General features: G+C 44.5%; 2 protein-coding genes across 3 annotated transcripts in view; both read left to right on the top strand.

The window, feature by feature from the left end:
- Positions 1–27831, top strand: part of LOC140353630 (ubiquitin-ribosomal protein eL40 fusion protein) — a 287808-nt gene that overhangs the window by 126032 nt on the left and 133945 nt on the right. The gene's annotated exons all lie outside the window — the stretch shown is intronic.
- Positions 1–27831, top strand: part of rabgap1l (RAB GTPase activating protein 1-like) — a 151155-nt gene that overhangs the window by 104932 nt on the left and 18392 nt on the right. Inside the window, exons 15-20 of one of the 2 annotated variants that reach the window (XM_072438271.1) lie at positions 1572–1685; positions 3125–3199; positions 11928–12053; positions 12163–12306; positions 16583–16624; positions 22885–23013. In XM_072438271.1, the coding sequence (XP_072294372.1) occupies positions 1572–1685; positions 3125–3199; positions 11928–12053; positions 12163–12306; positions 16583–16624; positions 22885–23013 (630 nt within the window). Of the gene's footprint in view, positions 1–1571; positions 1686–3124; positions 3200–11927; positions 12054–12162; positions 12307–16582; positions 16625–21630; positions 21767–22884; positions 23014–27831 lie in introns of those variants that run through there. The other variant, XM_072438273.1, reaches the window with a different exon arrangement.

Below are 27831 nucleotides of genomic sequence, written 5' to 3'. Positions count from 1 at the left end.
TTGTCTTTTTATTGAAATTTGACTCTTCAAATGATTTGGCCAAACAAGCTGTAACTTCTCCACACTCGTCTTACGCAAGAGTTCACTCCTTTTTTTAATTCACCAGCCGTGTTTTTTCAGCACCATGGACAGCTCCTGGTGTTATCTCCCGCTGCTTCTCGTCTCGCGGTCGTTTCTGCCATTGTTTCTTCGAGATGAGACTTATCAAGCACGCAGTCCGTCAGAACTGTGATTTTTCTACCTTTTTTGAGTCACGGCACACAAAATGTGACCAAATCACACTGTTTAGTGTGAGCCTCAGACTGGGGCTCAGACCGGGACTCAAACCGGGACTCAAACCCGGGCTGAAACCGGGCTCAAACCGGACTTGTGTGAAGCACCCAAAGGCGTCCGAGGACACCGCTCCGTCTTGAATAACGAGCCCGTTAATGAACGGAGACACGCGTGCTTTATTCAATCATCGCCGTCACCTCGGCTCCGTCGCGCCGTGCTGACGTTGCCACGGTGATTGTTTGTTATTGATGAGCTAAGTCAAAGGAGGTCACAATCTTCACTTTTAATTATTCCATGGATAAATGGGTGCTACGCTCGCAGCAGCCACTGAACTGTAGCTTTGTGTGCGCCAATACGTTAAAATATGCTCATTTTGTCTGCGCTTTTAGGCCAATTTTGAAATTTCTGCAATTTACGACAAAATGTACGTTTTGACGGCTTGTACTATGACATGTACTTTCTGGAGGAATGACACTCTGTAGTTTTGTCAGCTTTCGCCTCAAACGCAGCTCACGTTCACGTTTTTGAGTCTGAGAACAGCGACGCATTCAGCAAAGGGACGGTTTTATGTACGGCACGTTTTTCTCCAAAATGTGTAATTCATATTTTTTCAAACACAAAAAAAATACAAGGACTCTGGACATTATACGACAATTCTTACTCAACATAAACAAAACACAGCAAACGTACATCACTTTGACATTCACAGGCTTTTTACATGTACATTGGAGAGTACATATACTTTACTTGTACTGCACTTTTCACAGACAAATAGTCGCGCAGTGTCTTGAAGCGCAGTAGTATTTGTGATTGTTTAAAGTTTTTTGTTCCTTCTTTGCGGTACTGACTTCTGATATCTCTAACCGGATTTGGAGAGTCGGTGAACGGAACTGGTCTTGTTTTTCTTCACCTACCCCCTAGCTCCGCCCACTGCTCTGTACTCGCCGTTCTGGGACAAAAAAGTCGATGGTCCCGTTTCTTGTTGTTTTAGGTCATTATTGTTGTTTACACAGACATGTAAATGAATGATAGTTTATTCCTAGAAACAGAAAAAGAATGTATCTTTTACGGCTTCTTTTGTTCATTAAAAATATGAATAAACTTAAACTGATTTATCACAAGGCTTCACAAGTTTCAGGTTTGACTCCAACACGCTTTTTTCATGATTCCATTTCCAATTTCAAGCACAAAATGTGTCTGTGTTTGAGTGCGTTTCCCAGAATGTGTAGAAGGAAAACTTGTGAAAACAGTGCAGCTTTTGTCTCTCCCAGAAATGTCTCATGTGTTCTGTGTCTTAGGACTCGGCGCAGGAGAGCGTGATCATGAGGGACATTCACCGCACGTTTCCCGCCCACGACTACTTCAAGGACTCGGACGGAGACGGACAAGATTCTCTCTACAAGATCTGCAAGGTGTGTGTGTGTGTGTGTGTGTGTGTGTGTGTGTGTGCGTGTGCGTGCGTGCGTGCGTGTGTGCGCGTGCGCGTGCGCGCGTGTTAGTGCGCGTGTTAGTGCGTGTGTTAGTGCGTGTGTGTTAGTGCGCGTGTTAGTGCGTGTAATGTGTGTGTGTTAGTGCGTGTAATGTGTGTGTGATGTGTGTGTGTACGTGTGATGTGTGTCACTCTTCTCCTCCTCCTCAGGCGTAACTCTTCTTCTCCTCCTCCTCAGGCGTAACTCTTCTTCTCCTCCTCCTCAGGCGTAACTCTTCTTCTCCTCCTCCTCAGGCGTAACTCTTCTTCTTTTTCTCCTCCTCAGGCGTAACTCTTCTTCTTCTTCTCCTCCTCAGGCGTAACTCTTCTTCTTCTTCTCCTCCTCAGGCGTAACTCTTCTTCTTCTTCTCCTCCTCAGGCGTAACTCTTCTTCTTCTTCTCCTCCTCATGCGTAACTCTTCTTCTTCTCCTCCTCAGGCGTAACTCTTCTTCTTCTTCTCCTCCTCAGGCGTAACTCTTCTTCTTCTTCTCCTCCTCAGGCGTAACTCTTCTTCTTCTACTCCTTCTTCTCAGGCGTAACTCTTCTTCTTCTTCTACTCCTTCTTCTCAGGTGTAACTCTTCTTCTTCTTCTACTCCTTCTTCTCAGGCGTAACTCTTCTTCTTCTTCTACTCCTTCTTCTCAGGCGTAACTCTTCTTCTTCTTCTACTCCTTCTTCTCAGGCGTAACTCTTCTTCTTCTTCTACTCCTTCTCAGGCGTAACTCTTCTTCTTCTACTCCTTCTTCTCAGGCGTAACTCTTCTTCTTCTTCTCCTCAGGCGTAACTCTTCTTCTTCTTCTCCTCAGGCGTAACTCTTCTTCTTCTTCTCCTCAGGTGTAACTCTTCTTCTTCTTCTCCTCAGGTGTAACTCTTCTTCTTCTTCTCCTCAGGTGTAACTCTTCTTCTTCTTCTCCTCAGGTGTAACTCTTCTTCTTCTTCTCCTCAGGTGTAACTCTTCTTCTTCTTCTCCTCAGGTGTAACTCTTCTTCTTCTTCTCCTCAGGTGTAACTCTTCTTCTTCTTCTCCTCACGTGTAACTCTTCTTCTTCTCCTCACGTGTAACTCTTCTTCTTCTCCTCACGTGTAACTCTTCTTCTTCTTCTCAGGTGTAACTCTTCTTCTTCTTCTCCTCCTCCTCAGGCGTAACTCTTCTTCTTCTCCTCCTCAGGCGCAACTCTTCCTCTTCTCCTCATGTGTAACTCAACTTATCCTCATGTGTAACTCAACTTATCCTCATGTGTAACTCTTCCTCTTCTCCTCATGTGTAACTCTTCTTCTCCTCTTCAGGCGTAACTCTTCCTCTTCTCCTCATGTGTAACTCAACTTCTCATGTGTAACTCTTCTACTCATCCTCATGTGTAACTCTTCTTCTTCTCCTCCTCAGGCGTACTCTGTTTACGACGAGGAGATCGGTTACTGTCAGGGACAGTCGTTCCTCGCTGCCGTGCTCCTGCTTCACGTGAGTCACATTTTTTATTTAAACTGTAAGTGATTCGTCGTCTTCTGTCACGCCCACACCTTTACCTTTCTCAAACGGTGACGCGCGCAGGATTCAGCGGCGTTGCGTTGCACTATTTAAGTTTTATATATTCAAAATGTTGTTAGAAATTATAAAAATGTTTTTTCACTTCCTGTTTGTAATTGATGACATCACACTAGGAATCAAACACCAGGGACATGAGTATGGGGAAAGGAACCAAAACTTTTACTCTAGAAAGCGACTGCTGCACTACCGAATATATTACTCGAGTAGGAGCAAGTACATGTGACTGAGTACTCGCCACATCTGCAGAGACTTGACCGCGTTTTAGAGAAAGCCGCATTTCTCTGCGAAGTCGCAGAGGACAAAGACATCGAGAGTAGAACGAGCGGCCTTAAAAAAGAAAACCTTGACTTTACAGCGAAGGAGGAAGAAAAGAAAGTGTCAGGAAAACGACTGTGGGTTTGAGTTTCACCTACGAAGAGCGCCAGACGCTTCCACGTGTCTCGCAGGACAAACAACGCCGTAAACATCTCCTTATCTCCATCCATCCACCCAGCAGAGGCATTCAAGTCCTCACACTGTGGTTTATGGGGACCACACACACACATTGGCCTTGGAAGTGTCAGAATGCACATGTTCTTTATGTTCGGACCACGCCGCGTGAAACACAAAACAAGCTCAAAGTTCAGCGTCGTCGTCATGGTGAATGTTTGGATTAATTTAAGCTTCTAAAGTTCAACACACATGAATCTAAGTTTAAGGACAAACGTTATGCCCCAAACTGATGTTAGATAACATTGTTTCCTTGACAACGACATGGCAATTTGTCCTGTCTTGTTTTTATTTTTATAAAAATAAAATGAATAAAATAATAATAGAAAATTAAAGTACATACATTTAAAAAAAAAATAATAGAAAAATGAAATGAATGAAATACAATAAAATAAATAAATACAATAAACTAGATAATGTGCAATTGATGAAGCCATTGCGAGTGGCTGCATTCTTGCCTGAAAGTACTACATGTGTTAAGTAAAGACTTTATTCTTGTTGGGCTCGAGCCATAGAATGCTCATTCTAAGGAATGCTCGAGCAACAATAGACTCGAGCATTCCATTCCATTCCATGCCTCGAGCCTAACAACAATAAAGTCTTTACTACACACATGTAGTACTTTAACGCAAGATGTTGATGTTGTTGTTGTTGTTTTATGGCGGTTGACATCCGAGTGTTGCATTACCGCCAGACTTTATTCCTTGGACTTTGTCGTCTCCCCGTCTGACTTTCTCCTATAGAAGTTGTTGTTGTTGTTGTTGTTGTTGTTGTTGTTGTTGTTGTTTTATGGCGGTTGGCATCCAATTGTTGCATTACCGCCAGACTTTATTCTCCTATAGAAGTTGTTGTTGTTGTTGTTGTTGTTATATGGCGGTTGGCATCCAATTGTTACATTACCGCCAGACTTTATTCCTCAGACTTTTCGTAGTCCTCAGACTGTCGTAGTCCGTAAAAGTACTCCTTCCATTGCTTTGGTTTTACAAAGCCCATGAGGTCATGATATGTCTTTGTGACTAGAATAGTTGTTGAAGTTGTTGTTGTTGTTGTTGTTGTTGTTTTATGGCGGTTGGCATCCAAGTGTTGCATTACCGCCAGACTTTATTCTTCAGACTTTGTCGTATTCTTTAGAAGTGCTTTGAAGTTGTTGTTGTTGTTGTTGTTGTTTTATGGCGGTTGGCATCCAAGTGTTGCATTACCGCCAGACTTTATTCCTCAGACTTTGTCGTAGTCCTCAGACTCTGTCGTAGTCCGTAAAAGTACTCCTTCCATTGCTTTGGTGTTACAAAGCCCATGAGGTCATGATATGTCTTTGTGACTAGAATAGTTGTTGTTGTTTCAGAGACCAACCGGCTTTATTCCAGGGAGACTCTTCTTCATCTTCCTCTCCTTCTTTGACGTTCGGTGCTTCCACCGTACAGCTTTATTCTTCAGGCTTCATTCTATAGGCTTTAATATGTCCACTGATGTCGCCGCTTGGTAGCCGTGCGTCTACGAGACTGGGCGAGGACAGGAGACCACCCCCACCCCCATCTCGTCACCCCGATCACCCTGACTCCCCACAAGCAGACCCCCATCACTCCGACTCCCATTCAGCGCCCCTAGCCTGTTCTCCATATCTGCCCAATCAAGCTCCTTCGCTCCAAGGAATCTCCCCGCAGCTTCAGCAATGATCCCGATCCTTTCAGTTCTGCTTTGAGTCTGAGCAGCACAGCTTACAACATCCACCATAAAGAGCAAAAATCCTCTCTATCCACAACCAGGGTACCCTCATCAACTCTGGAACCCGCACACTTGGGACCTCCACTCCTGAAACCCCCACACCTCCCGGGAGCCACGCTGGCCCTTCTCACTTCGCCCTGGCCGGGAGCAGCGCCGGCTCCTCTCTCCGCATTCACTCTAAACTAGTTACTTGAAACTTTCTTGACTGCATCTGCATAGGATATACCTTGAGAGACCTTTATTTTCTGCACCTCAGCAGCTCCTCCGCTAAACCTGCATCCCCCGTAGGCAGAGCCATGTTCTTCCCCACAGTCACAGCACTTCAGTTTTGCACCCACGTCACACCCCCCACACTCACGATCCCCCGCACATCCACCACACCTTTGCCTCCCTCTACAGACCGCCACAACATGCCCAAAGCGCCGGCACCTAAAGCAACGCAGGGGCGGCGGAACACATGGCCCGACGCTATAGCACATGTACCCAATGAACACCTTACTAGGCAGGCACCTCCCCTCAAGTGCCACCACCACCGACAAGCTGTCACATCTTACCCCAGACCGGGTCACCCTCAAACGCCCAGCGTCCACCACCGTAACTCCCGCCAAATTCTCCTTAACTTCATCCACAGACGTCGCCGTAGCGACACCCACGATAACTCCTCTGACCGTGCCTCTTTCAGCATCAGACACAAGAATGTCCTTTCCACCCAGACGTTCAGTTCCAATCGCCTTCCGCTGCCGAGCCGCGTCCCTGCACACGACCAGCAGCGAGCCATCTCCAAGGACACCCGCACTCCTGATCACTCCCACAGCTACAGCCAGGCTCCTCGACAATGCCACCGAACTCCACTCCCCAAAGGATGCACTATCCTGTGCAAGCTCCATGATCACCCCACAGTCTCTGCTCTCACCCCGGACATCAACAGCTTCAGCCTCATCCTGCTGCTCATTCCCAGAACCCTCGGACGAGCCAAGGGACCCTTCACGTTTCCGGGCACGTGCAGGCAGAAAAGGCCGCTCCTCCACGCCGTCCAGAACGTCCTCCATCCCCGATCCACTCTCCTCCGCCATCTCCCGTCTCTCCAGACCGGGTGTTGAGCAAGGTCTCCTCACAGTTTTGTACAATAATGGCGGTTGGCATCCAAGTGTAGTCCGTAAAAGTACTCCTTCCATTGCTTTGGTTTTACAAAGCCCATGAGGTCATGATATGTCTTTGTGACTAGAATAGTTGTTGAAGTTGTTGTTGTTGTTGTTGTTGTTGTTGTTGTTTTATGGCGGTTGGCATCCAAGTGTTGCATTACCGCCAGACTTTATTCTTCAGACTTTGTCGTATTCTTTAGAAGTGCTTTGAAGTTGTTGTTGTTGTTGTTGTTGTTTTATGGCGGTTGGCATCCAAGTGTTGCATTACCGCCAGACTTTATTCCTCAGACTTTGTCGTAGTCCTCAGACTCTGTCGTAGTCCGTAAAAGTACTCCTTCCATTGCTTTGGTGTTACAAAGCCCATGAGGTCATGATATGTCTTTGTGACTAGAATAGTTGTTGTTGTTTCAGAGACCAACCGGCTTTATTCCAGGGAGACTCTTCTTCATCTTCCTCTCCTTCTTTGACGTTCGGTGCTTCCACCGTACAGCTTTATTCTTCAGGCTTCATTCTATAGGCTTTAATATGTCCACTGATGTCGCCGCTTGGTAGCCGTGCGTCTACGAGACTGGGCGAGGACAGGAGACCACCCCCACCCCCATCTCGTCACCCCGATCACCCTGACTCCCCAAAAGCAGACCCCCATCACTCCGACTCCCATTCAGCGCCCCTAGCCTGTTCTCCATATCTGCCCAATCAAGCTCCTTCGCTCCAAGGAATCTCCCCGCAGCTTCAGCAATGATCCCGATCCTTTCAGTTCTGCTTTGAGTCTGAGCAGCACAGCTTACAACATCCACCATAAAGAGCAAAAATCCTCTCTATCCACAACCAGGGTACCCTCATCAACTCTGGAACCCGCACACTTGGGACCTCCACTCCTGAAACCCCCACACCTCCCGGGAGCCACGCTGGCCCTTCTCACTTCGCCCTGGCCGGGAGCAGCGCCGGCTCCTCTCTCCGCATTCACTCTAAACTAGTTACTTGAAACTTTCTTGACTGCATCTGCATAGGATATACCTTGAGAGACCTTTATTTTCTGCACCTCAGCAGCTCCTCCGCTAAACCTGCATCCCCCGTAGGCAGAGCCATGTTCTTCCCCACAGTCACAGCACTTCAGTTTTGCACCCACGTCACACCCCCCACACTCACGATCCCCCGCACATCCACCACACCTTTGCCTCCCTCTACAGACCGCCACAACATGCCCAAAGCGCCGGCACCTAAAGCAACGCAGGGGCGGCGGAACACATGGCCCGACGCTATAGCACATGTACCCAATGAACACCTTACTAGGCAGGCACCTCCCCTCAAGTGCCACCACCACCGACAAGCTGTCACATCTTACCCCAGACCGGGTCACCCTCAAACGCCCAGCGTCCACCACCGTAACTCCCGCCAAATTCTCCTTAACTTCATCCACAGACGTCGCCGTAGCGACACCCACGATAACTCCTCTGACCGTGCCTCTTTCAGCATCAGACACAAGAATGTCCTTTCCACCCAGACGTTCAGTTCCAATCGCCTTCCGCTGCCGAGCCGCGTCCCTGCACACGACCAGCAGCGAGCCATCTCCAAGGACACCCGCACTCCTGATCACTCCCACAGCTACAGCCAGGCTCCTCGACAATGCCACCGAACTCCACTCCCCAAAGGATGCACTATCCTGTGCAAGCTCCATGATCACCCCACAGTCTCTGCTCTCACCCCGGACATCAACAGCTTCAGCCTCATCCTGCTGCTCATTCCCAGAACCCTCGGACGAGCCAAGGGACCCTTCACGTTTCCGGGCACGTGCAGGCAGAAAAGGCCGCTCCTCCACGCCGTCCAGAACGTCCTCCATCCCCGATCCACTCTCCTCCGCCATCTCCCGTCTCTCCAGACCGGGTGTTGAGCAAGGTCTCCTCACAGTTTTGTACAATAATGGCGGTTGGCATCCAAGTGTAGTCCGTAAAAGTACTCCTTCCATTGCTTTGGTTTTACAAAGCCCATGAGGTCATGATATGTCTTTGTGACTAGAATAGTTGTTGAAGTTGTTGTTGTTGTTGTTGTTGTTTTATGGCGGTTGGCATCCAAGTGTTGCATTACCGCCAGACTTTATTCTTCAGACTTTGTCGTATTCTTTAGAAGTTGTTGTTGTTGTTGTTGTTGTTTTATGGCGGTTGGCATCCAAGTGTTGCATTACCGCCAGACTTTATTCCTCAGACTTTGTCGTAGTCCCTCAGAAGTGCTTTGAAGTTGTTGTTGTTGTTGTTGTTTTATGGCGGTTGGCATCCAAGTGTTGCATTACCGCCAGACTTTATTCCTCAGACTTTTCGTAGTCCTCAGACTGTCGTAGTCCGTAAAAGTACTCCTTCCATTGCTTTGGTGTTACAAAGCCCATGAGGTCATGATATGTCTTTGTGACTAGAATAGTTGTTGTTGTTTCAGAGACCAACCGGCTTTATTCCAGGGAGACTCTTCTTCATCTTCCTCTCCTTCTTTGACGTTCGGTGCTTCCACCGTACAGCTTTATTCTTTAGGCTTCATTCTACAGGCTTTAATATTTCCACTGATGTCGCTGCTTGGTAGCCGTGCGTCTACGAGACTGGACGAGGACAGGAGACCACCCCCACCCCCATCTCGTCACTCTGATCACTCTGACTCCCCAAAAGCAGACCCCCATCACTCCGACTCCCATTTAGCGCCTTTAGCCTGTTTTCTATATCTGCCCAATCAAGCTCCTTTGTTCCAAGGAATCTCCCTGCAGCTTTAGCAATGATCCTGATCCTTTCAGTTCTGCTTTGAGTCTGAGCAGCACAGTTTACAACATCCACCATAAAGAGTACAAAATCCTCTCTATCCACAACCAGGGTATTCTCATTAATTCTGGAACCTGCACACTTGGGACCTCCACTCCTGAAACCCTCACACCCCTTGGGAGCCACGCTGGCCTTTCTCATTTCGCCCTGGCTGGGAGCAGCGCTGGCTCCTCTCTCTGTATTTACTCTAAACTCGTTACTTGAAACTTTCTTGACTGCATCTGCATAGGATATATCTTGAGAGACCTTTATTTTCTGCACCTCAGCAGCTCTTTTGCTAAACCTGCATCCCCCGTAGGCAGAGCTATGTTCTTCCCCACAGTTACAGCACTTCAGTTTTGCACCCACGTCACACTTCCCATACTCATGATCTCCTGCACATTTACCACATCTTTGCTTCCCTCTACAGACCGCTGCAATATGCCCAAAGCGCTGGCACTTAAAGCAACGCAGGGGCGGCGGAACATATGGCCTGACGCTATAGCACATGTACCCAATGAACACCTTACTAGGCAGGCACCTCCCTTCAAGTGTTACCATTACCGACAAGCTGTCACATCTTACCCCAAACCGGGTCACCTTCAAACGCCTAGCGTCCAACCACCGTAACTCCAGTCAAATTCTCCTTAACTTCATCCACAGACGTCGCCGTAGGGACACCTACGATAACTCCTCTGACCGTGTTTCTTTCAGCATCAGACACAAGAATGTCCTTTCCACCCAGACGTTTAGTTCCAATCGCCTTCCGTTGCTGAGCCGCGTCCTTGCACACGACCAGCAGCGAGCCATCTCTAAGGACACTCGCACTCTTGATCACTCCCACAGCTACAGTTAGGCTCTTTGACAATGCCACTGAATTCCACTCCTTAAAGGATGCACTATCCTGTGCAAGCTTTATGATCACCTTACAGTATCTGCTCTCACCCCGGATGTCAATAGCTTCAGCCTCATCCTGCTGCTCATTCCCAGAACCCTCGGACGAGCTAAGGGACTTTTTACGTTTCCGGGCACGTGCAGGCAGAAAAGGCTGCTCCTCCACGCCGTCCAGAATGTCTTCCATCCCCGATCCACTCTCCTCCGCCATCTCCCGTCTCTCCAGACCGGGTGTTGAGCAAGGTCTCCTCACAGTTGTTGTTTTATGGCGGTACTTATGCAGACACTCGCAATGGCTTCAGCTGAAAATACTTTATTCTTTAGAATAAAGTCTAAAGAATAAAGAATATTCTTTAGAATAAAGTCTAAAGAATATTCTGTACTGCATTTGTGTGAAAGTACTGCATGTGTGTGAAAAATATTCAGCCTTCCCGCGTGGCCACCTTCCCGCCCGTCCATGTTTTCTGCTGCGTTTTGCGTCATACCAATGACGCTCAATAATTTACAGTTGATTATTGTGTAGTTTGCGACTCAAATAGTTGTTTGTCCTGACAAATTGCAAGATCGTGCTGAACGCAGACCTGAGCAGGAAGAAAGAGAGAAAGAGCCTCGGTGACCCGGCTGCACCCCCTCCTCCCTGTAGAGACGCTAATGCTAAGTAGCATTAGCGTTAGTATTAGCAATTCACTTTTGCAAATACTGAAAAAAGTACGGTATGTAAAAATGGCAAAAGCAATAGCCCCCCTAAGACAGCGAAAGCGATCGTAAAGAGGTTGAAATCGGTGAAAGTGTTAAAGGTGGTATGGACGATTTTTTTCAGCAAATTTATCATATTTCCTCATGGCGTGGATAAATAATTTGTCCTGCCACGTATCAATCATAAAACGCACCTACCGCTCACCTGCAGCCGCGTCAGGCTCGTCCCCACGTTTCCGCGTGTCTAAGCGCATGGATCTATCATAATATAGTTCCCTCAGTGTACGGGGCAAAATGAAGACGGAGAAAGACAGTTCGAGCTGACGCAGAAGTGGACAGAAATCTACGGGAGACGAAAGATGCGATGCGCTCCGTTGCGCTAATAAACAAACGCACGTGTGTGTTGTATCAGTCCGCACGGGGGAGTGCGCATGCGCACTTTCGCCTGCGTTCTCAAATCGCTGAAAAATCGTTCATACCGCCTTTAAGGAGTTGAAACGAGTCAAAAATCCTACAATCCTAAAATACAAGAACATCATATGACATCATAAGCAGACACTCAATAAGTAAAATAACATAAAATAAACCTAGTAAGAGTTGTATTTAGCTTAATTCACACTTGTTTCATTAAGCCTGTTTCTGAGGCTCTCTCCCTCTCAGCCTCAGTTTCAAGATTCTCAGATTTATGACGCCAAAATGGAAAGTCCATAAATAATCACCAAATTCGTTGTGGGCTTTTCTGACAGTGGATTTCCACGAGCGATTGGGGCGAGACACTGCAGCTGAAGTGGAAATCGTCTTTAGAAAAATGTATTTTATGTTTGTCCTTGTGCCGTGTTTTCATTTTAAACTCTGTATCTGACTGGAAACTGGCTCCATCTTGAGAACGTTTCCTGCTGCACGTCTGTGTTTGTCTTGCAGATGCCGGAGGAGCAGGCCTTCTGTGTCCTGGTAAAGATCATGTTCCAGTACGGCCTCAGAACGCTCTACAAGAACAACTTTGAGGATCTGCACTGCAAGTTCTTCCAGCTGGAGCGGCTCATGCAGGTCAGTCAGGTTCTACCAGCTGAGAAGATCATAGAGATCAGTCAGGTTCTACTAGCTGAGAAGAGCACGGAGGTCACTAACGTGTGTGTGTTTGTGTTTTTGTGCCCAGGAGCAGCTGTCCGATCTGTGGACTCACTTCCAGGAGCTGAGTCTGGAGGCGCACATGTACGCCTCCCAGTGGTTCCTCACGCTCTTCACAGCCAAGTTCCCCCTGTGCATGGTGTTCCACATCACCGACCTGCTGCTCTGCGAGGTACGGACACATGCCCGGCACCTTCTACACACATGGACACACCTTCTACACACATGGACACACCTTCTACACACATGGACACATCTTCTACACACATGGACACACCTTCTACACACATGGACACACCTTCTACACACATGGACACATCTTCTACACACATGGACACACCTTCTACACACATGGACACACCTTCTACACACATGGACACATCTTCTACACACATGGACACACCTTCTACACACATGGACACACGCCCGGCACCTTCTACACACATGGATACACCTTCTACACACATGGACACACACCTTCTACACACATGGACACACACCTTCTACACACATGGACACACACCTTCTACACACATGGACACACACCTTCTACACACATGGACACACACCTTCTACACACATGGACACACACCTTCTACACACATGGACACACACCTTCTACACACATGGACACACACCTTCTACACACATGGACACACACCTTCTACACACATGGACACACACCTTCTACACACATGGACACACACCTTCTACACACATGGACACACCTTCTACACACATGGACACACCTTCTACACACATGGACACACCTTCTACACACATGGACACACCTTCTACACACATGGACACACTTTCTACACACATGGACACACGCCCGGCACCTTCTACACACATGGACACACACCTTCTACACACATGGACACACACCTTCTACACACATGGACACACCTTCTACACACATGGACACACAAAGCCGGCACCTTCTACACAGCATCAGAGTTCATCACATGTTTGTGTCTTTAGTTTTGCTCCATGATTGTGTCTATTTCTGCCTCGCCTCCACTCCTCCACCCCTCCATCCCTCCACTCCTCCTTCCCTCCACTCCTCCACCCCTCCACGCCTCCACCCCTCCATCCCTCCACCCCTCCATCCCTCCACTCCTCCACCCCTCCATCCCTCCACTCCTTCCCTCCACTCCTCCACGCCTCCACCCCTCCATCCCTCCACCCCTCCATCCCTCCACTCCTCCACCCCTCCATCCCTCCACCCCTCCACGCCTCCACCCCTCCACTCCTCCACGCCTCCATCCCTCCACTCCTCCACCCCTCCACTCCTCCACGCCTCCATCCCTCCACTCCTCCACTCCTCCTTCCCTCCACGCCTCCATCCCTCCACGCCTCCATCCCTCCACTCCTCCACGCCTCCATCCCTCCACTCCTCCACTCCTCCACTCCTCCTTCCCTCCACGCCTCCATCCCTCCACTCCTCCACGCCTCCATCCCTCCACTCCTCCACTCCTCCTTCCCTCCACGCCTCCATCCCTCCACTCCTCCACTCTCCTCCCTCGTCCATGTCGTTCTCTCCATCATCTCACTCTCTCTGTAGACCAAACCGTTGAGCGTTCTTTCTCCGTCACTGAGCCGTGTGATGAGATTGTTTCTGTTTAAACTCATTTCCTCTCCTCCATCATGGCCTCTGACTCCGCCTCTGACTCCGCCTCTTTGTTTGCTCTCTTTTTCCGGCTCTTCCTCTTCTTTTAGAGCGTCCGGGGGAAATGGAACCTGATGTCACGTTGGAGTGGGATGAAAACGATGCATGTGTGTGTCGCTTGCATGTTCTCTCCCCGTCTGTAGGTTTCCCCGCCCACTAAAAAACATGCACCATAGGCTCCTCCCCTCTGGGGCCAGGCTCCTCCCCTGAAAAAGAGACTCTGAATCTCAGTGGGACGGTCCAGGTTTTAATCATATTTACATTTGTTTAAATGTTTATTCATGTGCTCTCTGTACTCTCTGTATCTGTACTTTTACTCATGCCTACTAAGTGTACTTTTACTTCCTAGGATCAGGTTGTGTGTTTTGTGTACTTTTACTACTTTTTACACCATGATTGACAACACAGCGACCTTTATTTTTCCATCAGAAGCTTAGTAGAAAAAGCTTCAGTTGTAGTCATCTGGACTCAGTTAGAAAAAATAGACGTTTCGACTCTCATCCAAGAGTCATTGTCAATAAAAGAATTTAGATCGAGAACTCCGATATTAATACTGTTCTGTGGTAAGACCCGCCCATTGGGCGGAGCCTTCCTGCAGTAGCAAGAGTTGTTTGTTTCAACATAAACTCCCCCCTTGTATCTACCGAGCTAGCTTATTCAGAATTTTAATGGGCCTCTTTGTCTTTGTGAGACCCTGGCTCAACCACCCTGAGTACCTGATTAGCATCTGAATGTCCTGGTCCTCTACCTTTCCAGGGGTTCAGTATACCATTATAGATACCAGGGAGATTGAATCTTAGCCCTCCATTTCTGTTTAAAGAAGGTCTTTCTTTTTTAACAAAAATAGCTTCCTTGACTCCTCTTTCAAACCATCTTTTCTCCCTGCTTAAAATCTTCACCTCACCGTCTTCAAACGAGTGATTAGAGGCTTCAAGGTGGAGATGCACGGCACTCTGAGGTCCTGAACTTGTATTTCTTCTGTGCTGATAGAGCCTCTTGTGTAGAGGCTGTTTAGTCTCACCTATGTAACGTTCTTTACAGCTTTCTTCACTGCATTGGATCGAATAAACTACATTGCTCTGTTTTTGAGTCTGCAACTTGTCCTTAGGGTGAACCAGTTTTTGTCTTAAAGTGTTGCCTGGTTTAAAATAAACAGGGACTTCGTGTTGTCTAAAAATTCTCTGCAGTTTTTCCGACAGGCCAGACACATAATGGGTAGAAACACCCTTCCTGCTCTGTTCAGTTTCCCTTTTGTCCTGCTTCTTGGTTCTCTTCACTCTGTTGAGAGCCCAAGCGGGGTAACCACAGGCTGAGAGGGCATTTCGGACATGTTTTTCCTCTTTCTTCTTGCCCTCTGAGCTGGTGGGCACACCTTGAGCTCTGTGTTGTAAGGTTCTGATCACTCCCAGCTTGTGCTGTAGTGGGTGGTTGGAACCAAAGAGCAGATACTGGTCCGTGTGTGTAGGTTTCCTATATACTTCTATTTGGAGTTCATCAGAAGCTTAATACATATTTTTTGTGAGTGTAAAGACAATTAATATGTAAATGAGACTCCTGCAAATAGTTATCTGATGATGATGATGATGATGATGATGATGATGATGATGATATGGAAGAAAGTTGTAAATAAGGCCATCTGACTTGGTGTTAATTAATGTTCAACAACTAATTTTATTTGCAAGTTTTCTGTTTTATTTTGAAAAAATGTTTAAAAAGTGTTTAAAAGTTAATTTAAGGTTTTGTTTTTTAAATAGAATGTTTACAAATACATTTGAAATCAATTTATTGTTACATTAATGGAAAATATTGATTGTTAGTCACGTTCATGTTTTGCTATGCAATAAATTGCTGTACAAATTTGAAAAAAATTCACTGATTGTTTAGCAGCTGCTGCTATACAAGAGAAAATCCTTCATCTGAGCCCTGGGATCAGGTTGTGTGTTTCGTGTACTTGTACTTCATAGGATCAGGTTGTGTGTTCCTTGTACTTTTACTTCATAGGATCAGGTTTTGTGTTTCGTGTACTTGTACTTCATAGGATCAGGTTGTGTGTTTCGTATACTTTTACTTCATAGGATCAGGTTGTGTCCGTGTACTTGTACTTCATAGGATCAGGTTGTGTCCGTGTACTTGTACCTCATAGGATCCGGTTGTGTCCGTGTACTTGTACTTCATAGGATCCGGTTGTGTCCGTGTACTAGTACTTCATAGGATCCGGTTGTGTCCGTGTACTAGTACTTCATAGGATTAGGCTATGTCCTTGTACTTGTACTTCATAGGATCAGGCTGTGTTTCGTGTACTTGTACTTCATAGGCTCAGGTTGTGTCCGTGTACTTGTACTTCATAGGATCAGGTTGTGTCCGTGTACTTGTACTTCATAGGCTCAGGTTGTGTGTTGCTCGTGGCCTCGGCGCTGTAGCTCCCTCTAGTGGCGCACAGACAAACAGCGCCCTCTGTCTTCTCCAGTTATTTTTAGCGCTGCCAGATATTTTTAGCTGGTGTTGCCATGTGAGTCGGTCGTCACGGAAACCTTGTAGATGGGTGTTCCCAGACTTTTGAGTGAAATCTCGTGTCGATTTATATATTTAGAAACACAAAGGGAAACGCCAAATATGAACAGAATGCGGCATAAGAGCAAATATACTGGAATATACACTGAAATATACTGAAATAATATCACATCATGTTCTGCTGAAACGTCTCTTTAAAGTTTTTATGGATGTTGTTTTGTGAAATAAGTGCACATTATAAACAAATATTTTCTTTCTCCTTTAGGGCCTGAACATCATCTTCAATGTGGCGCTGGCTTTGCTCAAGGTCAGTCTTTTCATTAACTTGTATTTTCATGTACTTTATGTCGCTCAGAACTCTGGACTTTTGCGTGTTCTGATGAAACTGGCTCTTATGGTCTTATTTTATGACCTTTTATAACAAAGACGGCGACATTATTAAACGAGAACGTCAAAAAGAATGAACCGTTTGATGCACTTTATGTATGAAATATACTAAAATATACTGAAATATATACTGAAATATACTGAAATATACACTGAAATATATACTGAAATATACACTGAAATATACTGAAATATACACTGAAATATACTGGAATATACAGAAATATACTGGAATATACTGAAATACATTGAAATACACTGAAATATACTGAAATATACTGGAATATACTGGAATATACTGAAATACACTGAAATATACTGAAAAATACACTGAAATATACTGGAACATACACTGAAATATACTGGAATATACTGAAATACACTGAAATATACTGGAACATACACTGAAATATACTGGAATATACAGAAATATACTGGAATATACTGAAATACATTGAAATACACTGAAATATACTGAAATATACTGGAATATACTGAAATACACTGACATATACTGAAATATACTAAAATAGAAATATACACTGAAATGTACACTGAAATATACTGAAATTTACTGGAATATACACGAAATATACTGAAATATACTGAAACGACACAGGAAAAGCCACATTTTAAAGAATATATCAGATCTAAATTCTATTAGTTTTAAGTCTTTATAACAAAAAATCTACTTTTGTGTGTTCTGATGAAACTGGCTCTTATGGTCTTATTTAATGACCTTTTATGACAAAGACGTCGACATTATTAAACGAGAACGTCAAAAAGAATGAACCGTTCGATGCACTTTATGTACGTTTGATTTAAAAGCTCTCGATGTTCAACAGAAATTATCGTTCGAGTCCTTTTCAGCCTTTGATTGGCATTTGTTTGTTTGAAATATATACTGAAATATACACAAAATACACTGAAATATACAGAAATATACACAAAATACACTGAAATATACTGAAATATACACAAAATATACTGAAATATACACAAAATATACTGAAATAAACTGAACTATACTGATATACACTGAATTACTGAAATATACTGATATATACTGAAATATATACTGAAATATACTGAAATATACACAAAATATACTGAAATATACACAAAATATACTGAAATATACCGAAATATACTGAAATATACACTGAAATATACTGAAATTTACAGAAATTTACAGAAATATACTGAAATATACACAGTAGAAAAAGCTTCAGTTGTAGTCATCTGGACTCAGTTTGAAAAAATAGACGTTTCGACTCTCATCCAAGAGTCATTGTCAATAACAGAATTTAGGTCGAGAACTCCGATATTAATACTGTTCTGTGGTAAGACCCGCCCATTGGGAGGAGCCTTCCTGAAGTAGAAAGAGTTGTTTGTTTCAACAGAAACTCCCCTTTGTATCTACCGAGCTAGCCTATTCAGAATCTTAATGGGCTATTAGAAACCTCTTTGTCTTTGTGAGACCCTGGCTCGACCACCCTGAGTACCTGATTAGCATCTGAATGTCCTTTACCTTTTGAAATATACACTGAAATATATGCCTTAGATTGGCATTTGTCACCCTCTAGTGGCTGCGCCCAGCACTGCACCCAGAGTCTAACAACAGAACTATTCCTAATAAAGTAAATTGTGGGTTTTACTTTTAGTTTCTTATTTATATATGTAACTATACATGTGCGTGTGGTTATTACAGATTTAACTGTTTATTTTAACTTAAAAATAAAGCATTCATAACACATTATGCAAATGAATGTGACAGAATGTGTTTATTGTGTCGGGTGTTTTTAATTCTGAAAATACATAAATAAGAAATTGCAGGACTTGAGATAAAAAAAAAGAGTACAAAATTATCGATAAATCTCATTACACGTAGTTATTTCAATTTAATTTAATTGATGAAGTAAGATTTCATATTCTAATGTGTAAATCTGACCAAAAAAAAACAAAAAAACACCCAAATCTTGTTCTTATGATCACGTTTTTGACCGTTATCTCGCCTTGAAACCGTGTTTGAGCTTCACAAAAAGTTCAATTTCTGCCGATAAAATGAAAAGCTGTCAGTATTTGTCCTGTAAAACCTAAAATTGTCGATCATAACGTCGTATTAAAGGAACAGATGCCGTAAAAAACAGTGTTAAATGTGACTAAAAAACCCTGGATTTCTGAATCCCAGTTACGTTGCATTAATGACCAATAAATCTCATTACACGTAGTTATTTCATTAAGATGTCATATTCTAATGTATAAATCTGACAAAATAAAACAAAAAACACCAAAATCTTATAATCACGTTTTTGACAGAGCAAACATCATTTTAGGGTCAATATTCATACATAGTTCTTAATAGTTTGTGGTACATGAACATTTGAGCTGTTTAAGGTCAAACACTGATTGATTATATCCACTGGTTATTCATTTTAAATCTTGTTTTATGGGTTATTTTAATAGTCAAAACAGTGAAACGATTATTCCTGTTGAACAATGACACTTTTCAAACACATAATCAGCCAAATAAGTGTTTAAACATGACGACCGGAGGCTTCTACACAGAGAATATGTGCGACTGACGCGCTTTATCTGCACAAATCAAACACCGTTTAATCTTAATTGTCATTTTTTTAAATTAAAGTCACTGTCTTTGTCATAAAAAGAGTCTGTTTAGTCAGTAGAAGACTGAAATGTACTGAAATACACTGAAATATACTGAAATATATTGAAATGCACTGAAATATACATTGAAATATACTGAAATATACACTGAAATATACACTGAAATATACACTGAAATATACACTGAAATATACACTGAAATATACTGAAATATATATGAGAATATGTGCGACTAACGTGCTTTATCTGCACAAATCACACATCGTTTTTTTCTTTATTGTCATTTTTATTGATTAACGTCACTGTCTTTGTCATAAAAATAGTCTGTTTGGTCCAAAGAAGACTGAAATATACTGAAATTATACAGACATGTACTGAAATATACTGAAATATACGGAAATATACTGAAATATATATGAGAATATGTGCGACTAACGTCCTTTATCTGCACAAATCACACATTTTTTAACCTTTATTGTAATTTTTATTGATCAAAGTCGCTGTCTTTGTCATAAAAAGAGTCTGTTTGGTCCAGTAAAGTGTTAAAACACGACAAAAGATGATGTTTTGTTGTCTGTATCTGTCACATCGAGAGAGGAACTCCCCTTTGCCTCGGCTGCCGTGCTCCCATTGGCCGAGCGTTGGTGCTTTCCTATTGGCCGGTCATGACGACATGTTCCCCCGGCCTCCTCCTCCTCCTCTTCCTCTCCTCCACATCGCTCTTCAAAACACCAGTCTTAGCGTAGCGTTAGCTTCCTGGACCTCCACCGTTTCTGCGCCGTCATCTGTAACGTCCTCAGACCTTTTCTTTTCTCTCGAATCCTCTTTTTCCCTCCCGCTCTGGACTCTCCTCCTCCCGTTGTCGTGGGAACGCGCCTTCCTTCTTACCCCCCCTCTCCTTCCTCCCGTTCTTCCATCAGCTGTTCCCCACCCAGAGAAGACCCCTGCGTTGGAGCCACAACCCCTGCTAGCCACCGTTAGCTTTGTTAGCATCACAAAGCGGAGCAGAGAGAGAGAGGGGCGGAGCTTACGAGGCTGTTCTGAGACGAATATTGGTGGCGAATGCCGGTCCGGAGCTTCTGGCACGAGCCGTCGCCGTGTTTCCGTAGATGATCTTTCCTCGCCGCGTTTCCGCCGTGGTTTCCGCCACAGTCGCGTCCTCTTCTGAAAAACCATTGCCCAGGACGGCGGCGAAACCAAGATGTAATTCCACGTCGCGAGTGGCGATTCTCTGGCAGTTCAGCCTCATGAAATCCAACTTTCTGAGCGATGAAGTCAAACTGTTGTGACGTAAACGGCCCAAAAAAACACGAGTTTAACAATTTGGCTCCTGAAATATTGTGTTTCTCAAAGCAGTTCAAGTTTGATTAGTTTTGAGTCAGTTTTATCCACATTTATGTCCTACTTTGGGCTAGTCTTTAGACAAAAAGACTTAGCTCATGTTTTATTCCAGTTTTAGACTTTATTTAGCCCCACTTTAGACCTGGAACAGTCCGTTTTCAGACTCGGGCGGTTCTCAGAAGGCCTCGTTTCGCTCTTGGATGCTTCTTGGCGTGAACACTCTGGAATCGCTGGAGAAGTAGATTCTTAGTTTTGACATCAGTTTATTGACGTCATCGACTTGTCGCGGACGGCATTATGTCAAAGAGCTGGCTCGCCGCGCTCCCTCCTCCCGTCGCGGAGAACATCGGGGCTTTTCGAGGCCTCTGACATCGGCGCCACGAAAGCAGCGTCGAGTTGCTCCGTCGAGGAAACGTCACCGTTCGATGAGCCAAGGAGTTTGTACGATTGTGACGACGTCCAGATCTAAAGCCTGCACAGAAACGCTCGAGAACGGCTCATGATATCGACTGTGACACTTTCCTTCGTAATCCAGTTGAATATTTAACTCCGACACTTGGTTTTCCTCGACTTTTCCATTTCTAAACGACGAAAAGCGCAAACGAAGCAGCCACTACACACTTCAGTGGAACGTGGCCAGTCGCCATCTTGAAGTACGAAGTCAGATTTCCCGGAGCGTTTGTTGGAGCCTTTGACCCACACGCGATGTCTCCGACGAAATAACGGCATCGACGTCGTCTTCGATCGCAGAGAACCGCGCTCTTTCTTGATGCTTCTGGAGCGACGAGCGAGCGGCCGAACACGCACTCCGGACGGGACGCTGCACGCGGACACGCTGGACGAGCCGAGCGCCGCCGCCCTGGGCCCTTCCCCCTCCCCCCCCCGCACCCCGCCCTCCCCGCACCTGGCCCAGCACCACCTGGCCCCGCACCTGCCGCTCCCGTCCGCGCGCAGGGCCGTGGAGGATGGCGAGGTGGCGGCGCAGGAGGAGCGGGAGGCGTCGCCGGGGGGCCAGGCCTCGGCCGACTCCGTCTGCCGCGTCATGGGCCTCCTCGGGATGGGACACCGGCTCTTCGTGCCCAAACTGCTGGCGGTGAGACGAGGCGGGGCCGTTTTAAAGCAACGAGAGGCGCGGTTTCGGACGCAAACTTTTGATTATTGTTCTGCAAGTTTAGAATATGGAGTATTTAGTCGTCATTTGTTGAGTTGTTGATAAAACTATTAAAATTGACATCAAAAAGAGACCGAAACATCAAATCTCATCGTCCAAACAAGAATATAAAGTGATAATTCTGTTTATGTCGTGTTCCATTCACGTTTTAAGACATTTGAGCACTTTCCACATGCACTCAAATATGGTGTAAAAAACGAGATAATAATGAGGGAAAAAAATAATTCACTGAGATATTTCTGACCGTCAGAATCTTCTTTTCTGCAGTTCCACTGTTGAGCCAGTAGAGGGCGGTGTTTTCTCTACTTTACAGCTCAGATTTGATTAAACGATACAGAATATCCACCAGTAATATTTAAACTATCATAAACTCAACAAACAGACCTGATTTTAAAGTTCAAAGATGAATAAAGATGTGTTTGCAACGAAAGAGCTAAATATTTAAATGCTAAACCTGTTTGTGGACCCTCTGATGAACACACTATATTAATGTACCGTCTGACCCCAGTGCTGACCCCTGTACTGACCCCTGTGCCATGTTGGTTTGTCTGGTCTGACCCCTGTGCTGACCCCTGTGCCGTGTTGGTGCGTCCAGTCTGACCCCTGTGCTGACCCCTGTGCCGTGTTGGTGCGTCCGGTCTGACCCCTGTGCGTCCGGTCTGACCCCTGTCCGTGTTGGTGCGTCCAGTGTGACCCCTGTGCTGACCCCTGTGCCGTGTTGGTGCGTCCGGTCTGACCCCTGTGCGTCCGGTCTGACCCCTATGCCGTGTTGGTGCGTCCAGTCTGACCCCTGTGCGTCCGGTCTGACCCCTGTGCGTCCGGTCTGACCCCTGTGCCGTGTTGGTGCGTCCGTTCTGACCCCTGTGCCGTGTTGGTGCGTCCGTTCTGACCCCTGTGCCGTGTTGGTGCGTCCGTTCTGACCCCTGTGCCGTGTGGGTGCGTCCGGTCTGACCCCTGTGCCGTGTTGGTTTGTCCAGTCTGACCCCTGTGCCGTGTTGGTTTGTCCAGTCTGACCCCTGACCCCTGTGCCATGTTTGCAGACGTCCAAAGAGGACCTGCTGCAGGCCGACTTCGAGGGAGCGCTCAAGTTCTTCAGAGTGCAGCTGCCCAAGCGCTACCGAGCGGCAGAGAACGCCCGGCGGCTGATGGAGCAGGCCTGCAACATCAAGGTACGGCCACAAGGAGAGCCACTCACACACAAGGCCACAAGTGATACTCACTCTTTGTTTGACCTCTACTCGCACAAGCTGTTCATGAAATGCACCGATCCATAAATAACAGTCTAAAGGGCCATGACAGGTTTTGATGATTGTCTTACTTTGACATTGTGTATTTATTATACCTTTTGTACATGTAAATGATAGTTTTACACCAAACGAGCAGGTATATGTGGAGAATACGTTGTCAAATGTGTAGAACATGACAGGAAGTGACATGACACCAGGGACAGGAAGTGACATCACACCAGGGACACTCATTCCAGTCAAAGTTTATGCAGAATTTACACAAAGAAACAACTTTTTTGACCCTCTAAACGTTAAATCAACAAAATAAAGTCGCTCTCATATATTACTATTTGTCTAATTTTGACCCAGTGGTTTCTGGGTAATTTCTTAGTGTGATGTCATCAATTACAAACAGGAAGTACAATCATAAACCTAAAAGACAACATTTAAAACATTTTTTTGTGTGCCAAATTTAGTTCAATGAGTGGGCCGACCTGTAGGGAACGCTTCATCCTAGTGCAGACATATTAAACTACAAATATGATCAGTATTTGCCACGCCCTTGACATCATTCAGTGTTAACTTTATAACTGCAACAAATTTAATTAATTGAATAAAAACATTCCACTTCTCAAAACTCACAACACTTTCCTCACTTGGGACCTGCCCTCCCTTAGGGGTCGCAAGCTTTTCATGCCATGACCCCATAAATAACAATGTCAATAAAAATATGAAAAAATAAATATATAAGGAATAAAGGCAAAAAAACAGGTTTAATTGTATTTTTTTATTTTATATTTTTTAAATTAACGACAATAAAATATTACAAAAATTAACATAACAATACAGTCACATTCACGCAAAAAAACTTAATCAAAAACTAACTAAATCACATTGAATAAGAAAAATGTATTTATTGAGTACAATATTGTGTTATTTGACCTGATTTCACACACGAAAAGAAAAACAAACAAAATCATTGATATAAAAATTAGAGATAAAATGAAAAGCTCTGTGCCTCCCGACCCCCAGTTTGGGAACCTTTATCCTCTGAATCAAAAACATGTATCGCAACTTTTATTTTTGCTACAGACGCGCTCAAAACTTTAAAAAGAAACACATTATCAGAATAACAGAGTCTTTGGGGACAAACGCTTGATACTTAAGTCATTTATGTAATTTTTAACTCTTCTGTTTCTTCATAATCGCGCCAGAAGCCGTTAGTTTTGACCGATTAATTCTGTGGACAGAACGATACAAATTAAATCATAAATATCTGCGGCGTACGAGCAGAACGCAGTCGTGAGCCTTGGATTCCGAAGGCCGTCGCACGCTTATCGTTAAATTTTTTCAAAGTCGATAATCCGCATCTTATCAGCGCCGCGTTGACCTCGAAGAGCGGCCGGCATCCGGAGAATGTGCTGAGAAACCCGGAGCGTCCCGCGACCGCGGGCGCCGCCTCTGAGGTGCGCGGGGAAACAGGAAGTAATTGGAGAAGCAGGAAGTAGTTGGACAACGATGGAGCAGATAAACGGCGTAATCCTCCTCCGTTTATGTGGCTGTGGCGCTCTAAATCAGTGTTCTCCCCAGAATTCTTTAAGGGATGGTAAATATGCCTCATACGGGTTTGCATTTTCCTCCAAGGATGGTTTACACGCACCCTAAACATACTATTACATGGTGTATAGGCCTAAACATACTATTACATGGTGTATAGACCTAAACATACTATTACATGGTGTATAGACCTAAACATACTATTACATGGTGTATAGACCTAAACATACTATTACATGGTGTATAAGCCTAAACATACTATTACATGGTGTATAGGCCTAAACATACTATTACATGGTGTATAGGCCTAAACATACTATTACATGGTGTATAGGCCTAAACATACTATTACATGGTGTATAGGCCTAAACATACTATTACACGGTGTATAGGCCTAAACATACTATTACATGGTGTATAAGCCTAAACATACTATTACATGGTGTATAGGCCTAAACATACTATTACATGGTGTATAGGCCTAAACATACTATTACATGGTGTATAAGCCTAAACATACTATTACATGGTGTATAAGCCTAAACATACTATTACATGGTGTATAGGCCTAAACATACTATTACATGGTGTATAAGCCTAAACATACTATTACATGGTGTATAAGCCTAAACATACTATTACATGGTGTATAGACCTAAACATACTATTACATGGTGTATAGGCCTAAACATACTATTACATGGTGTATAAGCCTAAACATACTATTACATGGTGTATAGGCCTAAACATACTATTACATGGTGTATAGGCCTAAACATACTATTACATGGTGTATAGGCCTAAACATACTATTACATGGTGTATAGGCCTAAACATACTATTACATGGTGTATAAGCCTAAACATACTATTACATGGTGTATAAGCCTAAACATACTATTACACGGTGTATTGTTCTATCCACCAAGAAATTTTAATTTTGACCAAAACTTAATGGAATCATGGAAATGGTAAATAAACCTAGTAATTTAAATGTACAGTGATCCCTCACTATAACGCGGTTCACTTTTTGCGGTCTCGCTGCTTCACGGATTTTCATCATGCATTGTGTTCTACATTCTGATTGGCTAAACAGTCTCTCCACGTCTTCTCTACCTGTGTGTCAATAACGTTATGGATTAATATGTAGACGTACGTTAACCCGCTTGCCAAATTGAAGTTTGCGAGGCCGGTGAGAGCGGCGCGTGCGAGCTTCAATGTTTTATGGAGTATTTCATTGTATAATAACTGTAAAAAAAAAAAAAGGTTTCTACTTCGCGGATTTTGACTCGTTCTTCTTGGAACGTAACCCCCGCGATAAACGAGGGATCACTGTATTACCTCTGACACAATTTTGGTATGTAATTAACATGTGTACAGTTTTAGCTCATGGGTGAAGGCAGTCATATCATAAGTTATACAATAATAACTTCTTGTCCCTTTCATCCATTGGACACAGGCTCAGAGTCAGGATCATAGAAGATCAGAGTCAGATACTTTAGGGCTGAGGAGAGTTTAGTGAATCTCTTTATGTGCTCCAAGAGCTGCATCTTGAGGATTTTTAAAAACTTTAGTTTATTGTTGCAGGGTTTGTTTTGGGCTTTTTCCGGGTCGTGCATAGCACTTCACTAGAGCGTCATCTCTGATTGGCTGCTGTGCCGCGTCAGTGCCGCATTAAGCTTTTCCAACTTTTCTGCACTCACCGCGCGGACGATCACCGCGTTGGCCGTGGCGACGCACGCTGACGCTCGTTGCACTAGCGCTCGCTGGGTTTTAGGGACGGTTTATTTTCCCCCCCATGTCAAAACGGATGGCGGGTCATTTTGATTTATCATGTTAGGGATGACGGGGGTGCCATCCCTGAATGTACGTAGCGAGACCCCTGTAAATGTTATCACCTTTTGCATTTATTCGATCACAGATGTCATTATTGCAAAGAAATGCACTATACACTAAACGACGCTCATGTTATATTTCTAGCGCTTTAAACTCGCTCTTGGACCTTTGCTTGTTTGGAGTTCATTGTCCGAAGCCCCTCCTCCTTTGCATTCTTCAGACAAACTCAAATCGGATCAGGCCGACTTCATAAGCGGCTTAAACCTGAAAGAATCCACGGCGCCCGAGTTCTAACGCGCCGGGATTATTGGAAGTGTTAGAACTTCCCGGGCGCCTTGAACGTGCAGCTGACCCTGGCCCCGCCCCCTTTGTGCACTTTATGAACATGGCTGAGACGTTATTACATGAACCAGTTAATCCAACTCGACTGCAGTGACTGCGCAAATGGAAAATATACAGCAAAAGCATTAATCGTTCAGCATAGAAACTGAACTGAACTGAACTTATGAACTGCGCCCGTAGCATTTATCGACACACAAACTGTCACTGCGTCCAAACTGTCAAATTCATTTTTCACCTTTCCTGGTGACTATATTTGGAAGATACTGTAGATTTTTATGCGATAGAAATAACTGTATCATCAGCACAGACGATTTTATGAAGAAATCATTCACTTATACAATAAAAAGAAGCGTGCCCAGTACTGATCCCTGTGGAACCCCCTCATTCAATGCATTTACGGTCGAGATCTGATGGTGTTAGATGTGAGTTAAAGCTCTTTATGTTGTGATGAAGGTGAGTTTATTTACCTCGAGAGTAAATATAAAGATACTCGGTCGTGATACTCTGTCCACGAGATCGAGCTCGTTTTGACGTTGAATATCAAGTAATTATAAATGATGATGATGATAATAAAAATCCACAAATGCTCATAATTTAAAATCTTTTGGTTTAAGTTATTTCGAATTAAATGCTTTGAGTTAATTTCACGTTCACTGTGACTGAAAGACCTCGGACGCTGTGCCAGTCGTCGTTGTTGTTGAGAGGCGGGAGGAGCTGGTTGTCATAGCGACCGCGCTGTCGTCTGGTGCTTAAACTTTACAGAGTGTCTCCACGTCAGTTCTGTGCCGGGGCGAGGCTTCACGAGATGAACGACGTCACGCTCAGAGCAATATCGGAAATGATCAGGATTTTAATATATATATGTATTATTCATTTATTTATTCTAACATAAAACAAAAAAACAGAAGAGGAATAAGAATTAATAATTTCAGATTTATTCAAACACATATGTTCTTGTCTTAATGTAACTGTCAAAATAAAAATGTAGCAGAGACAAAATTGAGGCAAATTTTTTCTTCATAAGTAA

This window comes from Eucyclogobius newberryi, unplaced genomic scaffold (assembly GCF_026437365.1).
Source record: "Eucyclogobius newberryi isolate DKJ021-1_F unplaced genomic scaffold, fEucNew1.0.hap1 SCAF_9, whole genome shotgun sequence".
Lineage (NCBI taxonomy): Eukaryota > Metazoa > Chordata > Actinopteri > Gobiiformes > Gobiidae > Eucyclogobius > Eucyclogobius newberryi.
This window is presented reverse-complemented; position numbering and strand designations above follow the sequence as displayed.